Raw genomic sequence first — 19344 nt, 5'->3', positions numbered from 1 at the left:
GTTCACCGACACGTTCAGATCCGTCTTGAGATTCGTAGCTTAGACGTCACTCAAGAGTTTTTAGCTTTTCGGGAAGAACAGTATGAACGGAGGCAAAGAGAGAATTAGGGTGTCTCTTTGATTAGGTTAAACTGAACTCACGTAGAATTAGAATTTTTGTGTTGGTAAAAACATAATGAATGGCGGTGTGTTATAACCCTAAAGTTATAACATGACCGGCCAAGGCATGAAGCCTCAACCGGCCAACACACGCACCAAGCCCACGAGCAGCGCGCACAAGGCTTCGCAGCCATGGGCCTTGGGCTTCGCTGCTTTGCTTGCTACCTTCACTGCTCTCCACGCGCGCGCCCAGCCGTGCTTTGCGGGCTGGCTCTTGCTGCTGGAGAGCTGGGCCTTGCGCGCATGTGCGCTTGGCTCGATGGGTCGTCAACCTCGTCTCGCTCGTATTCGTGACCAACGTCTTACGGCTATTGTTTATCGCATAGTACATGACGAATCACCGTCAAACGATACGGTTATTCGTTTTGCCTAGCTTACGAATATTCGCGATACGATATACGATTCCGATCCAATGTCATATCGTATATTTATGTTTTTCCGATCTAATTCCCGAAAAGCTATTAATTGAATTTCCTATTCATTTAATCCGGTGATCTGTTACATGTCATTGGTGTGACCTTATAGGTTCAGTCAAGAGTAAGTTGTGAGCCTAATATAGATTAGAACTCACTGATCGAAAACATTGCTCCAGCTAGCTGTTCCGATCACTTGATCTCACTGAATTAATTGTTCGTAATTAATTTGAACCTTGGTATTAGACTAATGCACCTTGGGTGAAGGACACATTTCCTTCAGATACGATCCCTGCTTCCCTTACTATCTTGTTAGTGGACTTAGTTTATCTTTGATTATGTGATACAACTTCAGCCTGTCAGTAACTTAACCGCAATACAACATACTCAACGAACAAAACATTTTCTTTTCACTATAACCTCACACATTATCAAATCCAGACAACTCGGACACTCGTTTTATCTCTAAACCACCTCATTCTCTTGAAAACGTTTTTTTTCTTAATCTAAATGTACATCCTTTCAAACAACCTCACCGAAAAATACATTTTGTTTCCAATATGTTCTTGGACATTATCAAAAACGATAACTCAAAATAAACCAACTTGAATTATCTCTTTTCTATAACTTACACCCATGCGAAAAGGAAGGAAGATTATACAAAAAGAAAAACATCCAGAAAATCCGATAATGCAAGTGACAATCTGGTCCACAACATACTAAGCACCCACAATAAATCAAAAATTTAAAAGGAAAGGCTCAATTTCACAACCCGAATCACCAACACTTTCCCTTGAGTTAACCAAACTTCCCAGGAAGGACACAACCATTCATTCCAGAACAATCTCGAAAATCAACTTAATAGCAATACAACCTACTCAACGAACAAATAAATTTTCTTTTCACAATAACCTCACATATTATCAAGTCCAGACAACTAAGAACACTTGTTGCTTCACCATCAAACGACCTCATTCTCTTGAAAATGTTGAAACCAAAAAAACCCATGACCCGAGAAGAAGGCCCCATATCAACAAACTACGAAAATCAAAACAACAAATACATCAAGATACAACAAGACAATGTAATTATATTTTGAGTTCTTAAATCAATCTGGACATTTTTTGCATCTTGTTATATATTTTTTTTCTATCTTGCTAACTGCAAGTGGAGAAACTAAATAGAACAAAATAACCTATCTCGGTGCAAAGCCAATATTCACAAGCAAGATAAACAATATGAGATAACTTATGATGTGACTCACTTCCATTTGATTAACCACAAAAATCTATTTCTCTTAACATAAAACAAGCAGCCAGACTACCAATAAGTTGTTGGGTACTCAATTATTGTAGAGTCGGAGGGATCATTAAGATAGGCGACTGCCTGAACGGTGTAAAAAATATCTACAGAAACATCTAGAAGTTTCATCCTAATTGATTACGTTAATGCCAAGAAACAAATATACCCTAAACTCATAAAATAGTTGGTGCAACATGGAAATTAAAAGGTTCAAACATCCAGAGGTCGACATTTTATGATGCATATCCATTATCAATGTACCAAATAACAACTAAAGAATATCATGAAATTGAGATGGTGTAATACCTCAAGTCTAAAAAACACAACAGGTGACACTTCTCAAACTTCTTGTCACCATCATGATTAAGCCTTAGTGCTGAAGCCAACATCAACCCGTGCTTGATCTTGAAGTACTATGTTTCCAATGCAGCCTCTGCACCCAACAATGAGTTCCCAAATTAAACATCACGAACCAAGTGCATGACAAATAAGAAAATATCAGATATCAGATCGAGTGGAGAGGAGTTATGGATTCAGCCAACTATGTGAGTAAGCCTACCAATTAAACATTGCAAGAAAATTCTATGATCCCACTTAAATAATTTTGTTGAACTCTAATACTGTGTCGAGTCAAAGATTGCCATTGATTTCACAATCAAAATAACTTCATAGTTTTCTTATTTTAGCTTCATGTAAAGTGTGAACGTTCTCCTATGGCTTCTTTATACCAAAAATTTCATTCAATATCTAATTGATGAAAAAGGTATTTCAAAGTATAGATAAATCTTCTACATACTGTCAACATCATGCATATAAAGCCCTGAATCCCCGTACCTCTAAGAAGAAGTAATTGCCTGACACTGACAAGCAGAGATACAAAAACCAAAGAAACGATATTGAAAATCCAAAATCAAAATATCAGATGATTGTTTAGGCTTGTATCAATCGAGTAGAGATACGGAAACCAAAGAAATGTTATTGAAAATCCAAAATCGAAATATCAGATGATTGCTTAGGCTTGTATCAATCAAGAACATTCTGTTTAAGAAATCATGCTACCCTTCTGCATAGAGTATTGCATTATAGCTCCTATCTGTACATCCTTCCTGAATGACAGTTAACAGACACTCCCCAAATTATTTTAGCTTCCTTTCTAAGCTCATACCAAGTAGCACGTACTAAGAGGGAAATGACAAAATCATACCAAAACCATATTTATCATCATTCCTAACGAGATGCCAATCGTGTCAGAAATGGTTGTTATTACTTCAATTATTATCTCATATTCATTTACATTCTAAACATAAATTTAACAATGCACTTTGGCAGGAGAAAACCAACTGATAGAAAGAACCCAACTTTTCAAAAATTAAAATTCGACTAATGTAAAGTAAGAAACTCCAATTACATGATCAGCATGTTAGCAATGCAACCTCTGCACCCAACAATGAGTTCCCAAATCAAATATCACGAACCAAGTGTGTGTCAAATAAGAAATATTGCAAGTCAATATCAGATAGAGTACAAGGAGTTATAGATTCATCCAACTATGTGAGCAAGCCTACCAGTTAAAAATTGTAGGAAAATTTTATGATCCCACTTAAATCATTTTGTTGAACTCTAATATTGTGTTGAGTCAAAGACTGCCATAGATTTCACAATCAGAATAGCTTCATAGTTTTCTTAAAAAACCATTAGTATTTTAATGACTAAATGAAATGAGATCATATCGTTAGTAAATCGGTCCTAATTCTAATAGAACATTACATATTATTGACGCACAAATTTATCAATCTTACTAAAAATAGACAATTATATCTCCATAAGAAATTCTAAATTTCAAATATAACATGAATAAATCACCGGAATCAACTTCCAAAAAATCGCAACAACCTCTAAATTCGAAGCATTTCGTACAATCTTGCATCCTTCAGCAGTTTTGAGCTCTAGTAAATCCGAGATAAACAAAAACAAAACTAAAACCCTAAAACTCATGGCGCACAGAAAATTGACAAGAAAGAATGCAAATTGGTTAGGAATTTCAAATTGTACCCCTCGGAATTTTAACATCACTTTAACTAGAGCCGAGATTGGTCGAAGAATCGCGATAATTACCGTCAATAGCATGTCGCAGGAAGAACTTTGAGGTAGAACCTAACCGAGAGCCTCATCGATTGGAAGGTACAGAAGTTGGTGAGAGACAGAGTTGACAGAAGAATCCATGCAACAACGAAGAAATAGAGAGATTTGGGAGGAGAAGGTAGAGAGAAAAGGAATGGAAAGAATTTTAGGGTTCTATCTATTGGTGGGAGAATATGATGAATTGAAGAAGACGTGTTTTAAGAAAGGCGGGAGGAGATTAGGGTGAGTCGAAAGGGCATAAGCGTAATTGGAAATTTTATAAGGGTGATTCAGTCAGCTCACTATTCTTAAGAGAAATTTAATTTTTTTGAAGAAGGATTATAGGGTTATTATTGGCATTAGTTAGAATTATTAAGGGGCATGTTTTGGCTTTTTAAAGGGTAAGGATATTCTTAACTTTTACGAAGTACATTGATATTCCTAATTTTTCACTTAAGTGAAACCTCGCAAGTTAAAGTTAGCCTTTTTGTGTAAAAGAAAATAGAAGTTAGACTTTTCGCATTAAAAGTTAGCCTTCATATAATAAAAGTTAAGTAAACTGATATAAGATTTTTCATAAATTTTACCACACGAGAGCTAACTTTACATTGATATTCTTAACTTTTACGGAGTATATTGATATTCCTATTTTTTCACTTAATTGAAACTCCGCAAGTTAAAGTTAGCCTTTTTGAGTAAAAAAAGAAGAAGTAAAAGTTATAATTTTTCATTACAAGTTAGTGTTCATGTAGTAAAAGTTGGGTAAACTGATATAAGATTTTTTCTTAACTTTTACTACACCAAAGCTAACTTTTTACATTAATATTCTTACCTTTTACGGAGTATATTGATATTTTTAATTTTTCACTTAAATGAAATTTCAGAAGTTAAAGTTACCAGTTTTTGCTTTAAAAGTTAGCATTAATGTAGTAAAAGTTAGGTAAATTGATATAAAACTTTTCTTAACTTTTACTATAACAAAGCTATCAAAAGGAGCACGAAACCAACGTATAATCAAGAAGACATGTGATTATGTGATTCATCTCTTCACCGTATTTCAAATGACTGAGATGCAGTTTAACCTTTACAAAATGATCAAAGGTTGCATACAAGGAAGGAGGAGGTTGATAATTTATTTCTTTTAAATCCATCTATTTTTTCCCCTCTAAACATAAAGATCTCAATTAGTAGCCCTTGCTATGGGCTTAATATGGGAAAAACATAAGTTAATATTCAGAGTGCATGACTGTTGTTTGCCTGTTTCGTCATATATTTTTCTGTACCAAACACAAAATTTAAATAGGCAGGAAAGGGAAACAGATATCAAACCTATGCTTTCACGAATTGATAGATTTGGTCTAATGACATCCTTGGAATTGAAACATGGACTGCCAACAACAATTATGAGTAGCTTGTTGAGCTCAAGCGGTAATACTCGTAGCCTGATTCAATGAAATCTCATCAGAAAACAAAAAGTAGGAAAAAGTAACATAACTAGTGAGTTGCAGTATATCATAACTTGCCTATTTGCAAGAGAGAAAACCACAAATTCAAATTCAGCTCCTTGGGACAAAAGAAATCCTATTCTTACGCTTTCAAGCAAGGTTAGTCCAACCAACAATCATTATCATTGTCTTAATAGCAATCAGGCCACTCAGGAGCGCGGGAACATTTGGCCATTACTGCAAAAGTAGCTGCAAAGCAAGATGAACAACATAAGATCAATAAAGGGCTAACTAATCGCAAAAAACCTAAAAAATAACATCGCAACCTTAAAACTAATCGAAACCTTAAAAATCGCAACATCTAAAGCAACAATATGCATAACATTCAAATCATCATAGCTTAATCGCAAACAATAAGTGCAAAAACATACTAGAAAACCTAAATCAAAACTAAAATTTCTAAATCTAAATAGCAAAATACCAAAGTACGATTTTTTTTGAGAAAAATACACCAAAAAGAAGAAAACTGACTTTGATTATGAAGTGAAATCAATCTTGCGGAGAACAATCCCAGAAAAAAGCGCAGAAGAAATTGAGGAAAATCGCACAAGAAATCTCTAGAAGAGAGAGAAGCATTGAGGACAGAGAAAGAGTGAATGAAACAGAATACACGCTTCCCTGCGAAACTGGAAAAAACAAAAAATCCAAATGGACTCACATGTGTGAGTCCATTAGACTTACCAAAAATGGACTTGGTGTACAATAATTTACTGTACACCATTGGTAAACAAGATTTTGTGACTTACACCACTCCACTCAACCTAATTTTCTATTATTATTTTCTTACAATATTCCACTTTTTCATACTAATTTTTTACAATTTAATCATTTATCTGGGTTGTTGTAAAAAGCATAAATACTCCCATTATTTCGAAACGGAGGAAGTATTTATTAACATATCAAGCCTCCTCGTTAACCCTATAAAATAGGAGAGAGAAAGAGTGTCTGATTGGAATACGAAGCTTAGGTTGGGTTCCAAAGAAGTAAGCTTAGGTTACGCTGTCAAATTTCTTCGTCACTTTCTCAATTTCCTTCAAAATTTTCAAAATTTCCCCCAAATTCTGCAGTGATAGAACAAATCTCCTTCTACTCGAACACTCCTAGCTCATCATTGGTTACTCTTACTTCCTCTTTCCTAATTTCGTCGAATTTCATTGATTCTTTCCAGCTGCCTGCTTTTTTTGGGTATGATTTCGCTACAATTCAATTCGATTTTTACTGTATTATTTGATTTTTCCGTAATTTGATATTTAGGTTTTTGGGGATGATTTAAGAAATGCTCATTGAGTTTTTGCTGGCCTTGAGGGTAACGATTGAGCAAGGAGTTGCGACTGTATGAATTTTGTGACAGTTCTAGTGAAAATGGTGCTGATTGCTGTTTAATTTGCTACTTAGTTGAGATTCAAGCTAATTTTCAAGTTTAGATATAAGTAAATTAAAAAAATTAAAACTGTATTTTCAGATTTGCAGATTCGTTATTGTTGAATAATACTCCGTAGTTTGATTGACTTGAGCTGCTTTTTTGCTTGATCTTTTTCTAACTAAATCTTCAACCTTAAATGTATATAAAGCAAGATCAGTGTTGTCTCGTCCACACGCTCTTTGTAAGTGTGTTCTTTTTCACTTGAAATTTTACTTATAAGAACAAACTCTAGTTGTGAATTGAACTTTGGTATCCCTTATTTGAACTCAGTTCTCGAGAAATTCCAAGTTAATCTCACTGATTGAGAAAACTTTCCAATCAAATGGCAATTTCGTAAATATTTTGCTGGAAAATGATAGGTGGTATAATCTTAGAAAGTTGTTGACTATATTTGTAGTTCTTGATTTTTATATTAATGGGTGTTATACTGCTAATCGTTGACATTATATTATATGATTGGCGATGTATTACTAAAATGTAAATATTGTTTATTTATACTTGATTGACTGTATATTAGTAGTTGTATAATTTAGTTGTTGATTGTATATTACATAGTTGTTGTAGTTGATTCAAATAGTCAAGTTATCCATAACTCTTGAGTCAAAACAACAATTCTGTTTGAGTGATGTATTATGAAAATGCAAGGCTGACTGTACATGAGGCCACATCAAATGCCATGTGACTGTGCTTGAGACCCGCATTTAATTGCACTTTCGTAATAAAAGCATAATTTATTTACGAAAATGCCATTTGATTGGAAAAAGTTTCCCAAATATGGGAGTAACTCGGAAGACCTCCTCTATTCTCCTCTAATACAAGTATCATAAAGTAAAAGAAGATAGCCTTATTGTTCTACGTATGTTTTAACAACCTAAACGAAAGGGGTTTTTCGCCTAGTTAAAACTTTCTTCCCTACATTTGTTTCTTTGATGGATTGCTTGGTTAACTAGGGAGAGGACGTTAATAGGGTGTTCTGTATTTAACCATGGAGTATATCATGGTTGGTTTTTGTTACTCTTGTATTTTTTCTTCTTTTTTTATTATGTTTATAAATTTTGAGTCGTCTATGCTTTCCAATATGGATATGAATCCTGATGAGGTCGCTATCGTGGGACTAGTTGTGGCGCAATGCAGATGGTTTGCGGTTGTCGCGGCCTTATATTATGGCCGCTTAAGTTCAAAAGCCTTTTCAATGCGCTGATGCGGCCTAGAGTTAATACCATGCTGCAATTTCAACTATGATCAATCCTTGAAGATGCCATGTCTATTCTTTGTTCACATGTTCTAGATTTTGATTTAGAGTTGTACTCCCTCCATTTCACAATATAAAGTATTGGCATTTTAGTCCTTTTTTTTGTAACTTAAAATATAAATTACTCGATTTTCTACAACATCAATGCAACATAAAATGCTGTTTATAAATCATAATAGCAATTCAATGCAATGTTATATGTTGATTCACATTACTGTTGTACCATGTAATTTTAACAAGCTGTAATCAAACTTTTAGTGTGCTTAAAAGGGGTGAAAATGCCTTATACTTTGAAACGGAGGGAGTAATTATCCTTGTCCGTATATGTTCTCTGAGTACTAAATTGCAAATTGCTTTTAAGCTGTTTTGACAATTTATCTCAAAAAATATAGTTTAATTTTCTTTTATGCTGATTGTCAAATTTCACTGTTTCAGAGAGTGAAAGCAGTGCAAGAAGGGTTTGGAGCATCTGAGCATGCAACTCTTCTTACTAGGGATTTTATCTCTCATGGACAAAGCTGATATATTTTTAACTTGCAAAGGTCATAAAGTATGTGTATACTATTTTTTGTTCAATTGAATCACGTACTTATCACGATTCTTATTCTACCATACTTACATATAGCAACTATGCTTTACATTTTTGTGAATATAGGAATGAAGTTTATCATTGTCGGATGATTACTTTGGAAAGATGGATGCAAAAGTAGTTCATATTATAGAAACAGAAGTATCTGATTTTTCTGTTAGAGACAACTCGAGGGATAGAGACTATGAAAACAATGTTGGTTGTGAACAACCACTTTTGGCAGTCAAGTCAGTTGTTGAAGCGGTAGATCAGGGATTGGCGTCCGAACCAGCGGCTGAGGGCATGAAACATAAATCACGAGATGATGTTCCAGAGGCTGACACAAACATAGAGAGTGTGCCGGAAGTGGAAGAACATGCTGCTAAAACTGAAGTAGTTGAGCTTCATGCACAAAAAGATGTAGATCAGGAGTTGATTCCTGAAATGATGGATGAAAAAGCAGTTGCTATTGTGGAAAAAGAAGTTCCTGATGTTTCTATTCGAGGCAGTTCAGGGGCACACTTGAATTCTGGTCCCAGGCAAATAGAAGATAGAGAATATGGAGACCATGTTGAACAACTATCTTTGCCAGTCAAGTCATGTGTTCACGGGCAGGAATATGAACCATCTTATTTAGTGGTGAAGGACTTGGAACATAGAACAACAGTTGATCTTCCTGAAATTGACACAGAGATGGAGGATGCCAAGGAAGTGCTAGAACGAGCTGTCGATTCTGCAGCAGTTGAGTTGCCAAGAGAACAAGAAGTGAATGAGGATCTGGTTTCTGTAAGGATAGACACAGAAGTAGTTCCTACTGTAGAAAAAGAAGTTTTTGATGTTTCTAGTGGAAGCAGCCTGAACTTAGATTCTGGTTCTACACAAGCGGGAGTTAGAGAATATGGAGACCATGCTATTAATAAACAACCACCTTTGCCAGTCAAGTCATTAGACAAAGTTATAGATCAGGTACCAGAATATGAACCTAGCCTTTCGGTGTCCGAGCACTCGGAACGTAGAACAACAGATGATTTCCACGAGGTTGACTCAGAGATAGAGGATGTGAAGAGATTGCAAGAACAAGCTGCTGATACTGAAGCATTTGAGTTGCCCAAAGAACAAGAAGTAGATAATAAATTGGTTTCTGAGAAGATGGATGCTAAAGTAGTTCATATTGTTGAAGAAGTTCCTGATGTTTCTCTTGAAGGCAGCCTGCATTTGGGTTCTTATCCTAGCCAAGTTGGAGATAGAGAAGATGTAACCCATCTCACAAATGAACAACCACCTTTTCCAGTGAATACAATCGATGAAGGTGTAGATCACGGACTGGAATATGTACCAGAGTCTTCAGTGGCTGAGAACTTGGAACATAGAGCAACAGGCGATTTTCATGAGGTTGACTCAGCAATGGAGGATGTTAGGGAAATGGAAGAACAAGCTGTAAATAGTGATTTGCCAAAAGAACAAGTAGTATATCAGGAACTGGAATCTGAAAAGACTGATGCAGAAGTAGTTCCTATTGTGGAAACAGGAGTTCCCAATGTTTCTATTAGAGGCAGCCTGGACTTGGATTCTGATCCCAGGCAAGCTGAAGATAGAAGTAATGAAGACCATACTGCTTATGAACAACCACCTTTTCCAATCAACTTAATTGATAAAGGTTTAGATCATGGGGAGGAATATGAACCAGGCTCTTCAGTTGCCAGGCACTTGGAACATAGAACAACAGGTGACATTCATGAGGTGGACACATACATTGAGGATGTTAAGAAAGTCCAAGAGCAAGCTGCCATTATGGAAGTAGCCAAGTCTCCTAAAGAACAAGATGTAGATCAGAAGCTTGTTCATGAAAAAGTTGTTGCGAAAGCTCCTATCGTGGAAACAGAAGTTCCTAATGTTTCTAATGGAGGCAGCTCAGTGGAAGACGTGGATTCTGGTCTCAGACAAGTTGGAGATATAGACTATAAAGATAATGGTTCTCGTGAGCAACCATCTTTACGAGTCAAGTCATTTTATAATGGTGAACATCATGTTCCAGGCTCTCCAGTGGCTGAACGTCTGGAACATGGAGTAATAGATGACATTCATGAGTTTGACAGAGACGTGGAGAATGGTAAAGAAATACCAGAACAAGTTGCCAGTACTGAAGCAGTTGAATTGCCTGATGAACAAGAAGTAGATCAAGAGATGGTTTGCAAAAAGATGGATGCAAAAATTGCTTCTATCAAGGAAATAGAAGTTCCTATTGGTTCCATTGGAGGTAGCCCATCGACAAACTTAAATTCTAGTTCTAGACAAATTAGAGAGGGAGAAATTGGAGACCGTGCTGCTTATGAACATCAATCTTTGCCTATCAAGTCATCTGTTGAAGGTGTAGATAACGGACTGGAATATGAAGCGGCCTCTATAGTGGATGAGAAACCAGAGCATGGAGCAGTAGGTGAATTTCACGAGGTTGACACAAACATGAATGATGTTCAGGAAGCGCCAAAACAAGCTGCCAATAATACTCAAGCAATTGATTTGCCCAAAGAACTTGTAGTAGATCAGGGCCTGGTTTCTGTTCAAATGGAAACAAATGTAGTTCTTGTTGTGGAAGCAGAAGTTCCTGATGTTTGTACTAGAAGTTGCCCAGGGGTAGATATGGATTTGGGTCCTATACATAGTGGAGATAGAGAATATGGAGATGCTGCTGCTTGTGAACAACCACTGTTGCTTGCAATGCCATTGGTCAATCGTGTACATCAAGGACTGGAGTATGAACCAGGATCGTCAGTGACTGAACGCTTGGAACATAGTGCTACGGATGATGTTGAAGGCGTCAATAATGGACTGGAATATGAAGCAGGCTCTACGGTGGACAAGAACCCAGAGTATGAAGCAATAGGTGAAGTGCATGAGGTTGATACAATCATGGATGATGTTCAGGAAGTGCAAGAACAAGCTGCCAATAATACTGAAGCAATTGAGTTAACCGAAGAACAAGGAGTAGATCAGGATCCAGTTTCTGGAGAAATGGAAACAATAGTAGTTCTTGTTGAGGATACAGAAGTTCCTGATGTTTGTAGTGGAGGTAGTCCAGGGGTAGGTATGAATTCTAGTCCTATATATATTGGAGATGAATCTGGAGATGATGCTGCTTGTGTACAACCACCTTTGGTCGTCAAGGAGTATGAACCAGGCTCTTTAGTGACTGAACGCTTGGAAGATATTGCTACAGATGATGTTGAAGGTGTAGATAACAAACTGGAATATGAAGCACTCTCTATTGTGGATGAGAACCCAGAATATGAAGCAATAGGTGAAGTTCATGAGGTTGATACAAACATAGATAATGTTCAGGAAGGGCAAGAACAAGCTGCCAATAATACTGAAGTAATTGAGTTGCCCGAAGAACAAGGAGTAGATCAAGATCCAGTTTCTAGACAAATGGAAACAAAAGTAGTTCTCATTGAGGAAACAGAAGCTGCTAATGTTTGTACTGGTGGTAGTCCAGGGGTAGATATGGATTCTGGTCCTATATATATTGGAGATGAATATGGGGACGATGCTGCTTGTGAACAACCACCTTTAGTAGTCAACGATGTAGATCAAGGACTAGAGTATGAACCAGGCTCATCAGTGACTGAACGCTTGGAATGTAGTTCTACAGATGATGTTGAAGGCGTAGATACCAGACTGGAATATGAAGCAGGCTCTATGGTGGACGAGAACTCAGAGTGTGGAGCAGTAGGTGAAGTTCATAAGGTGGATAAAAACATAGATAATATTCAGGAAGTGCAAGAACAAGCTGCCAATAATACTGAAGTAATTGAGTTACCCAAAGAACAAGGAGTAGATCAGGATCCAGTTTCTGGACAAATTGAAACAAATGTAGCTCTCGTTGAGGATACAGACGTTCCGGATATTTGTACTGGAGGTAGTCCAGGGGTAGATATGGATTCTGGTCCTATATATATTGGAGATGAATCTGGAGACGATGCTACTTGTGAACAACCACCTTCGGTCGTCAAGTTATTTGTCAATGACGTAGATCAAGGACTGGAGTATGAACCAGGCTCATCAGTGAATGAGCACCTGGATGCTCCCCATGAGGTTGACACCAACATAGAGGATGTACAGGAAATGCTAGAACAAGCTGTCAGTAACGAAGCTGTTGAGTCACTTCAAGAACAAGATCAGGAGCTGATTCCTCGTTCAGTAAAGACTCGGAGCAAAGAAGAAAAGAGTGCTAAGCGCTCATTTCCAAAATCTGGAAGCTTGATGAAAGATCACCGTGTTAGCTATCAGCTACCACCGGAAAATGAAGGAGATTTCACTGTCTTTGACTTGGTATGGGGCAAGGTAAAGAGCCATCCTTGGTGGCCTGGGCAAATATTTCATCCTTCTGATTCCTCAGAGAAGGCTATGAAATATTATAGAAAGGATTGCTATTTGGTGGCATATTTTGGAGACCGGACATTTGCGTGGAATGAAGCATCAGTGTTAAAGCCATTTAGGAATCATTTTCCCCAGGCGGAAAGGCAAAACAAATCAGAAGCATTCCAAAATGCAGTGAGTTGTGCTTTGGAAGAGGTTGCTAGAAGGGAGGAATTTGGGTTGGCCTGTTCTTGTTTATCTGAAGAAGTCTATGACAAGATCAAGTATCAAATGGTTGAGAACACTGGGATAAGGGAAGAGTCAAGTAGAAGGGAAGGAGTTGATAGATCTACAGGCGTGGATTCCTTTCAACCTAATAAACTCAAAGAGTATGTAAGAACAGTTGCACTTTTCCCAACCAGTGGTGTAGACCGGCTTGAGCTTTTGATAGCAAAATCGCAACTATTAGCTTTTAATCGATTGAAAGGTTATGATGCGCTTCCCAAGTTCCAGTATCACGAGGGGTTGGTGGAATGTGACGCTGATACACCTTTTAGGGATCAGAGCACAAGTGAGAATGAGCATGCAGATTCAGTGGCTGGAGTTGATGCCAAGAAAGGCCCTCATAAACGTAAACATGATTTGAAAGATATTGTTTACCAAAGGAGAAAAGAAAAAAGCATGACAGAATTAATGAGTGAGTATTACCTTGATGGTGAATTTGATTCACATGAGGAAGATGATTTTAGTTTGGCTTCCCCTAGTGCCGCATTTTCTGGCACTAAGCGAAAAGCTTCAGGGTTTCTTACAGATGATTCCACAGCTCAGCAGAGAATTAAAACTATCTCCCTAGCTAAGGTTTCACATGCAGCATCTTCGAATCCGCAGCAATCCTTTAAAGTTGGTGAATGTATTCGTAGAGTTGCAAGTCAGCTGACAGGATCTTCCGCTATCATCAAAGGTTGTAGTGAAGGAAGCGACACTAAGCATTCAGTGGATGATGCTGATGAAGTATCACAATCTCCTGATGATGATATGACTGAAAGCACACCAACACAGTCAAAGGAGTCTACTTTGGATGAGATGCTCTCACAGCTTCACTTATCTGCTCGAGATCCCATGAAAGGATACAGCTTCTTGGTTGACATAATCAGCTTTTTCTCCAAATTTAGAAATTTAGCTGTCACAACCCAGCGACAAAAGATGCGCAAAGGGTCTGGTAGAAAACGGAAGTCTTCTGTTCCTGTTGTTGGGTCCCCAGAGACTTTTGAATTCGATGATAGAAATGACTCCTACTGGAGAGACATGGTTATCCAAGATAATGCTGAAGCTAAACCGGCCCGACGTGTTCGTAAGAGAAAGGATGAAAAGCTTGTCTCTGGTGATTCTGAGAAGCCTCTTCGACCGAACCGTAGAAATAATTCCAGGAAACAGTATCATCATGACAATCATGAATCAGCCCCTGAGATGTCAACTAGGGATGAGAAGAAGCTGGACCTGCCTACAGAGCTCATGCTAAACTTTGGTGAGATGAGTTCTGTTCTTTTAGAGGCGAATTTGAACAAAATGTTCAGGCGATTTGGGCCTCTGAAGGAATCTGAGACAGAAGTAGATATGCAAAGCAGTCGTGCTAGAGTGGTATTTAAGAAGCGTTCAGATGCTGAAGTTGCTTATAGTAGTGCTGCAATGTTTAACATTTTTGGGTCAACACTAGTCAATTACCAGCTTAACTATACACCTGCTTCCTTGTTAAACTCACCCCTCACAATGACTGATGCGAAAACGGATGCAACTTGATGTCATACGGACTTTATTCCACCAGGAATAGTGTCAGGTATGAGCTTCAGCCCTCTGGTTTCCACACTACTGATTAAGAAAAATAAATACTGTTGATGTGAGTAATTTTACTCGGGCATCTACTAGTTCACTAGCTAAAAGAATTGTAAGTGTAATATTAGTTGAGACTTGGGAGAGTGGTCGTAGTTGTGAAGGTGCATTAGTAGAATTGTGTAAGCATTCTTGAGTAATAGGATTCATATCTAGATTATGATATTCATCACCGACCAATTATTTGTTCAAAATTTCCAACCCATAAGTTTACCCATTGTCTTACATTTTTTTTTCTGCATATACACAAGAACAATAACCAAGCCTTAGTCCCAAAATGTAATGGTTTTTTTTTTGTTGATTACTGAAAACCCATTCTCATAAGTATCATGCATTCTTGCATTTGCTTGTATTACTTTCTTTTTTCCTTCCCTGGTGCTTCTCAATTTTTAGTTCTTTGGCTATTTGTGTTGACATGAATAATTTATTGATTGATAAACATGCTTTGTTTAGTGATTTATGATTGCATGTTTTCTGTTTTTCTTTTCCAACGGTAGGAATGTAATGTGGTCCTTGACTAACATGACCCGAATTGCTTTATACCAGAAAGTTGAGAAACGAAATGTAAAAGTAAGCACTATGCTTAAGGTGTTTGATTGAAGAGGAGCATCTCATTTGAGCTTGGGTGGAGTTCTACAGGTAGCTGATTAACCTTATTTTACAGTTTTTCGAAGGGTCATTTTATTTTCTGCCGTCTTTCTCGGAATAAGTTTGCATGCTTCTTTCGTATTATATGGACCTGCACTAGGCTTTTGGTACTTGTGAGGAAATATGTCTAAATTTGGTCTCATTGTCATAATGAAGTAGCTTGCTTAATATACTCATATGTTGGATGTGAATTAATACTCCTGAATCCTGACTGGGGTAGTTGTACGCTGCTGTACTGAAGATGTCACATAAATTTTCCAACATGAACAGATTATAAAAATAGAGTATGTGAACTTAGTTGTAGTGAACTTAGTTAGAGGCTTAGAGCTATACCATGAAGCTTTATTTTTTTACTCACGAATTCATGATGTCATAGATATCTCCAAACGAATAACAGCTGATTGACTTCAGTTATGATGATTATGTATGGGGCATAATATGCTGTCTCTAGATGTTTAGAATTTTATATCTGGTTAATTGGTTAAAATTAAAATAAGCATCCAAAGAATTCCTAGGTGAATACATCTAAATTAGATCCATTTGGTAGAGATATGATCAGTAGAATTGGTTGAACTAATTTTCATTTTCGTGTAGCCTTATACTGATCCTTTCTCTTTTTGCGACAATATTCTTTTGATAAAGAAAAATTAGATAAACAGAAAAACAATATTACAAAAACCAGAGGACAAGTTGTCATAGAGTCATAGCAACAAACAGGTTACAAATTAGCCCAATTTCTTTGAATTTCCCATGGAGTATCTGTTAAAAGTCCCTGCTGACTTTGCCCCAAAAGATGCTAGATTAGTTATTCTATATTTCTATCCCAAAGCGAATCACTAGTTACGGTGGCTCCTAAGAAAATATGTGCATACTGTTCTAACTGTAAGGATTGCATAAGCCATTGAAATTTCTTGCTGCAACATCTTCTCCTCCTCTGTCTTTCCAAAACCCACAAAATGAACATGCCTCAAATCCAAAATGAGGGGAAAATACTCAATACTCCCAGTGGACAGGAAAATGTCTCCTTCAAATATCACCCTCCATGTTTCCTCTCACAATGAAATAAACGAGTGAGCGAGACTCACTATTAGCAAGACTCATCATGCATAATTCCAGCGCAGGGTTACCTGATTCGTGGTTCGCTTCGGTACGGGGTACGAGTTCGGGTTTGCGATTCGCAGGTTGGCTGGTTTTAGGTTCGTAAGAGGGGTTTGAAGCTCTTTTTTTCCAGGAAATTTAAAACAAAATTGTTCAAAATTTTATTTTAATACTCATACATTCATACTCAGATAACATATTATTTCCTTTCCAAATAAAAGCCCCAACATATATTTTCTTCTCTTGTCTTCCCCGACCTTCAATAGCTATAACTAGGGTTTCAGATTCGGCATGACAATACCAACGATTTGGTTCGCGAACCACAGCGAATTGGGTCGTTGGAGAACCCGATTCGGTACGGGCGAACCGGTTCGAGATTCGCAGGGGGTACCCGCGAATCTGGTAACACTGTTCCAGCGAGATAGCCATAGCCATACGGCCCATAGCTGGTTGTTTCCTTTGGAGAACGTCATCGGTATTGACTCAGTCAACTCCAAGTTCCATTAAAAAAACCTGTCACCTTTAGAGGAGCTATAGCTTTCCGAATAAATATTTCAGCTAGCAAGGTGCCTGTAAAATCCCCCACCCACCTAAAAGGAATGGCTAATCTCGAAAATTAAGGCAGAGTTCCTCAACCACCCCTGTAATGGGGATGCTTCGGTAAATGAAGATTCAACAAATTGGTAGGATTGAAAGCCAAAACGGGGGTCTTGTAAAGTGGACAATTACACAATTGAGGGAAACAGACAGAACAGTTGCTCCCCTCTTCAAACATCTTCCCATAAATCTAACGCAATGCCAATTCCCCATCTTAAACCTCACAAGCGAGGAGAAGGTAGAATACACTTGTGAATAAAAATTTCCACACTTGCTCTGGATAACCGTTGCAATAGTCCCATGGAGAACACCACCACCACTTTCCTACAAGAGCAAATTTTTCCTGATTTTTTAAACTATTAGTTAATGGGATATAGGCATTGTTATGTTGAATGAATTCGTGCTTGTGACAAATGAGAAGTTAATAACCTACTTATGGTCTTTAATTTGTGTTATTTTGCAGCTCCCTATAGCTTATATAGTTATATGCCATTTCTTGTCTTAGCATATAGCATTAACTAGAATTTAAAATTGGTTTGTTTGTTGTAATCTCTCTTTGTTTTCCTCGCAGTTTTTTTTTTCTTTTTCTTTTTTCACATGAACTAATTTCTTGTACTACATATACTACTCCATGACGTGTTATTACTAATAATCTGCAATTTTGAATACTTTTGATCTTTCAGATTTAGGAGGAGCATCCCTCTTGAGAATAGATGGAATTTTCAAGGTAATTAATCAACTATCTAAAATAAAAGGTTTTAAGGATTTTAATTTCTTATTTCTAAAAAGGAAGTTTAGGAGGACTTTAGAAGAGCATTATGGTTACTTATGAAAATTTGTGTTCAATGCTGCATGTAAATCACCACAATTGAACAAGGCATAGCTCTATGTTGCTATTTACAGAGTAGGAAATTCTGGGATTATATATCCAAGCCATCTTGTCTAGAAAGCAGCATAATTGAATTAGTTGGATCCGTACCACGGAACCTATATTCTTTCTTGAAGATGGATAGCGTTTAAAATTTGAATTGTAACCTTGCACAAAACAGTTAGCGATCATTGTTTTGTTCAGGAATTGAATATGTTTTGATTTGCTGTCATTTACAATAATTTCTCCCCCCTCGTGTTTTGCAGAATTAAGTCAGGTGTACTGGAATTAAGAAGCAAGCACCTAACAGCAATTTTGAGTGAAGACATCCAAATTAGCGAGGCACCCAGTCATGAGCATGTTAATTGGATAAATTGGTTGGAGCTAAATGGTAACTGTTGTATAGTGGTACTGTATGTAACTTGTTAACTTATTTATTTTCTCATTCGATTTTAATTTGTCTAAAAGTTAAATTACTGACTTATCTGAGGTTGAAGGGAATGAGCATCACTAGGTCGATAAAAATTATTATTATAAAGATAAACTACCACTTCATATGGATATTACCCACAATCTTTGAAGTCCGTTGTTTATTCTATATTGCATTGTGTTGAGCAGAGGATTCTTCATGCTATTGCAGCAAGAAGGTAAATTACTCCGTACTTTTTATCTTCAATATTTCTGAAAAGAGATTTGATAAATGGTGCCTTGATTGATTATTAATGAGACCCGATACTTGTTTTTCGCTCCGTTTTTTCACAAATGACAAATATTCAGAATGTTGTTTCCCCTGTTCAAATGTTCTGCTTGTAGAATCAAGTAATATAGCCATCACATTATCAGCTTACCAGTTAGGCAGTTACTGATCTGAGTGACGTTCATCTCACATACCTCATGTATGGATTCTTCTCTGGAAATCTCATAACTAAAGATGATTGGATTTTATGATTTGCTGCAGCTCCAACGCTATGTTGACAAGTTTGTTGTAGTTCTAGCAAGGGCCTTTGCAAAAATGCATCAATTGTACTATATTTTGAACAGTTAATAGCTAAAATTAAATATGCAAGAACTGATAACTTCCTCAAGCATTGGTTGAAATAGGAATTTGTGTTTCCTAGTGTTCCGGGTGTGGAACTGGGGGAGCCCT

At 37.1% G+C, this 19344-nt stretch overlaps 1 protein-coding gene across 1 annotated transcript; it reads left to right on the top strand.

Annotated features, from left to right (window-relative positions):
- Window positions 1–6397: 6397 nt before the first annotated feature.
- LOC110792455 (uncharacterized) lies at window positions 6398–18795 on the top strand. The gene is made up of 6 exons (XM_021997257.2): window positions 6398–6685; window positions 8611–8725; window positions 8831–14933; window positions 15533–15625; window positions 18013–18056; window positions 18464–18795. The coding sequence occupies exon 3, from the start codon at window positions 8870–8872 to the stop codon at window positions 14894–14896; it is 6027 nt and encodes a 2008-aa protein (XP_021852949.1). The 5' UTR covers window positions 6398–6685; window positions 8611–8725; window positions 8831–8869; the 3' UTR covers window positions 14897–14933; window positions 15533–15625; window positions 18013–18056; window positions 18464–18795.
- The last annotated feature ends 549 nt before the right edge of the window (window positions 18796–19344 follow it).

This window comes from Spinacia oleracea, chromosome 1 (genome assembly GCF_020520425.1).
Source record: "Spinacia oleracea cultivar Varoflay chromosome 1, BTI_SOV_V1, whole genome shotgun sequence".
Lineage (NCBI taxonomy): Eukaryota > Viridiplantae > Streptophyta > Magnoliopsida > Caryophyllales > Amaranthaceae > Spinacia > Spinacia oleracea.
The sequence above is the reverse complement of the archived record's forward strand: the minus strand, read 5'-3'. Positions and strand labels throughout refer to the sequence as shown.

Coding starts and splice junctions, on each gene's coding strand:
- LOC110792455 (XM_021997257.2), top strand. CDS start 8,870: ATGGATGCAAAAGTAGTTCATATTATAGAAACAGAAGTATCTGATTTT.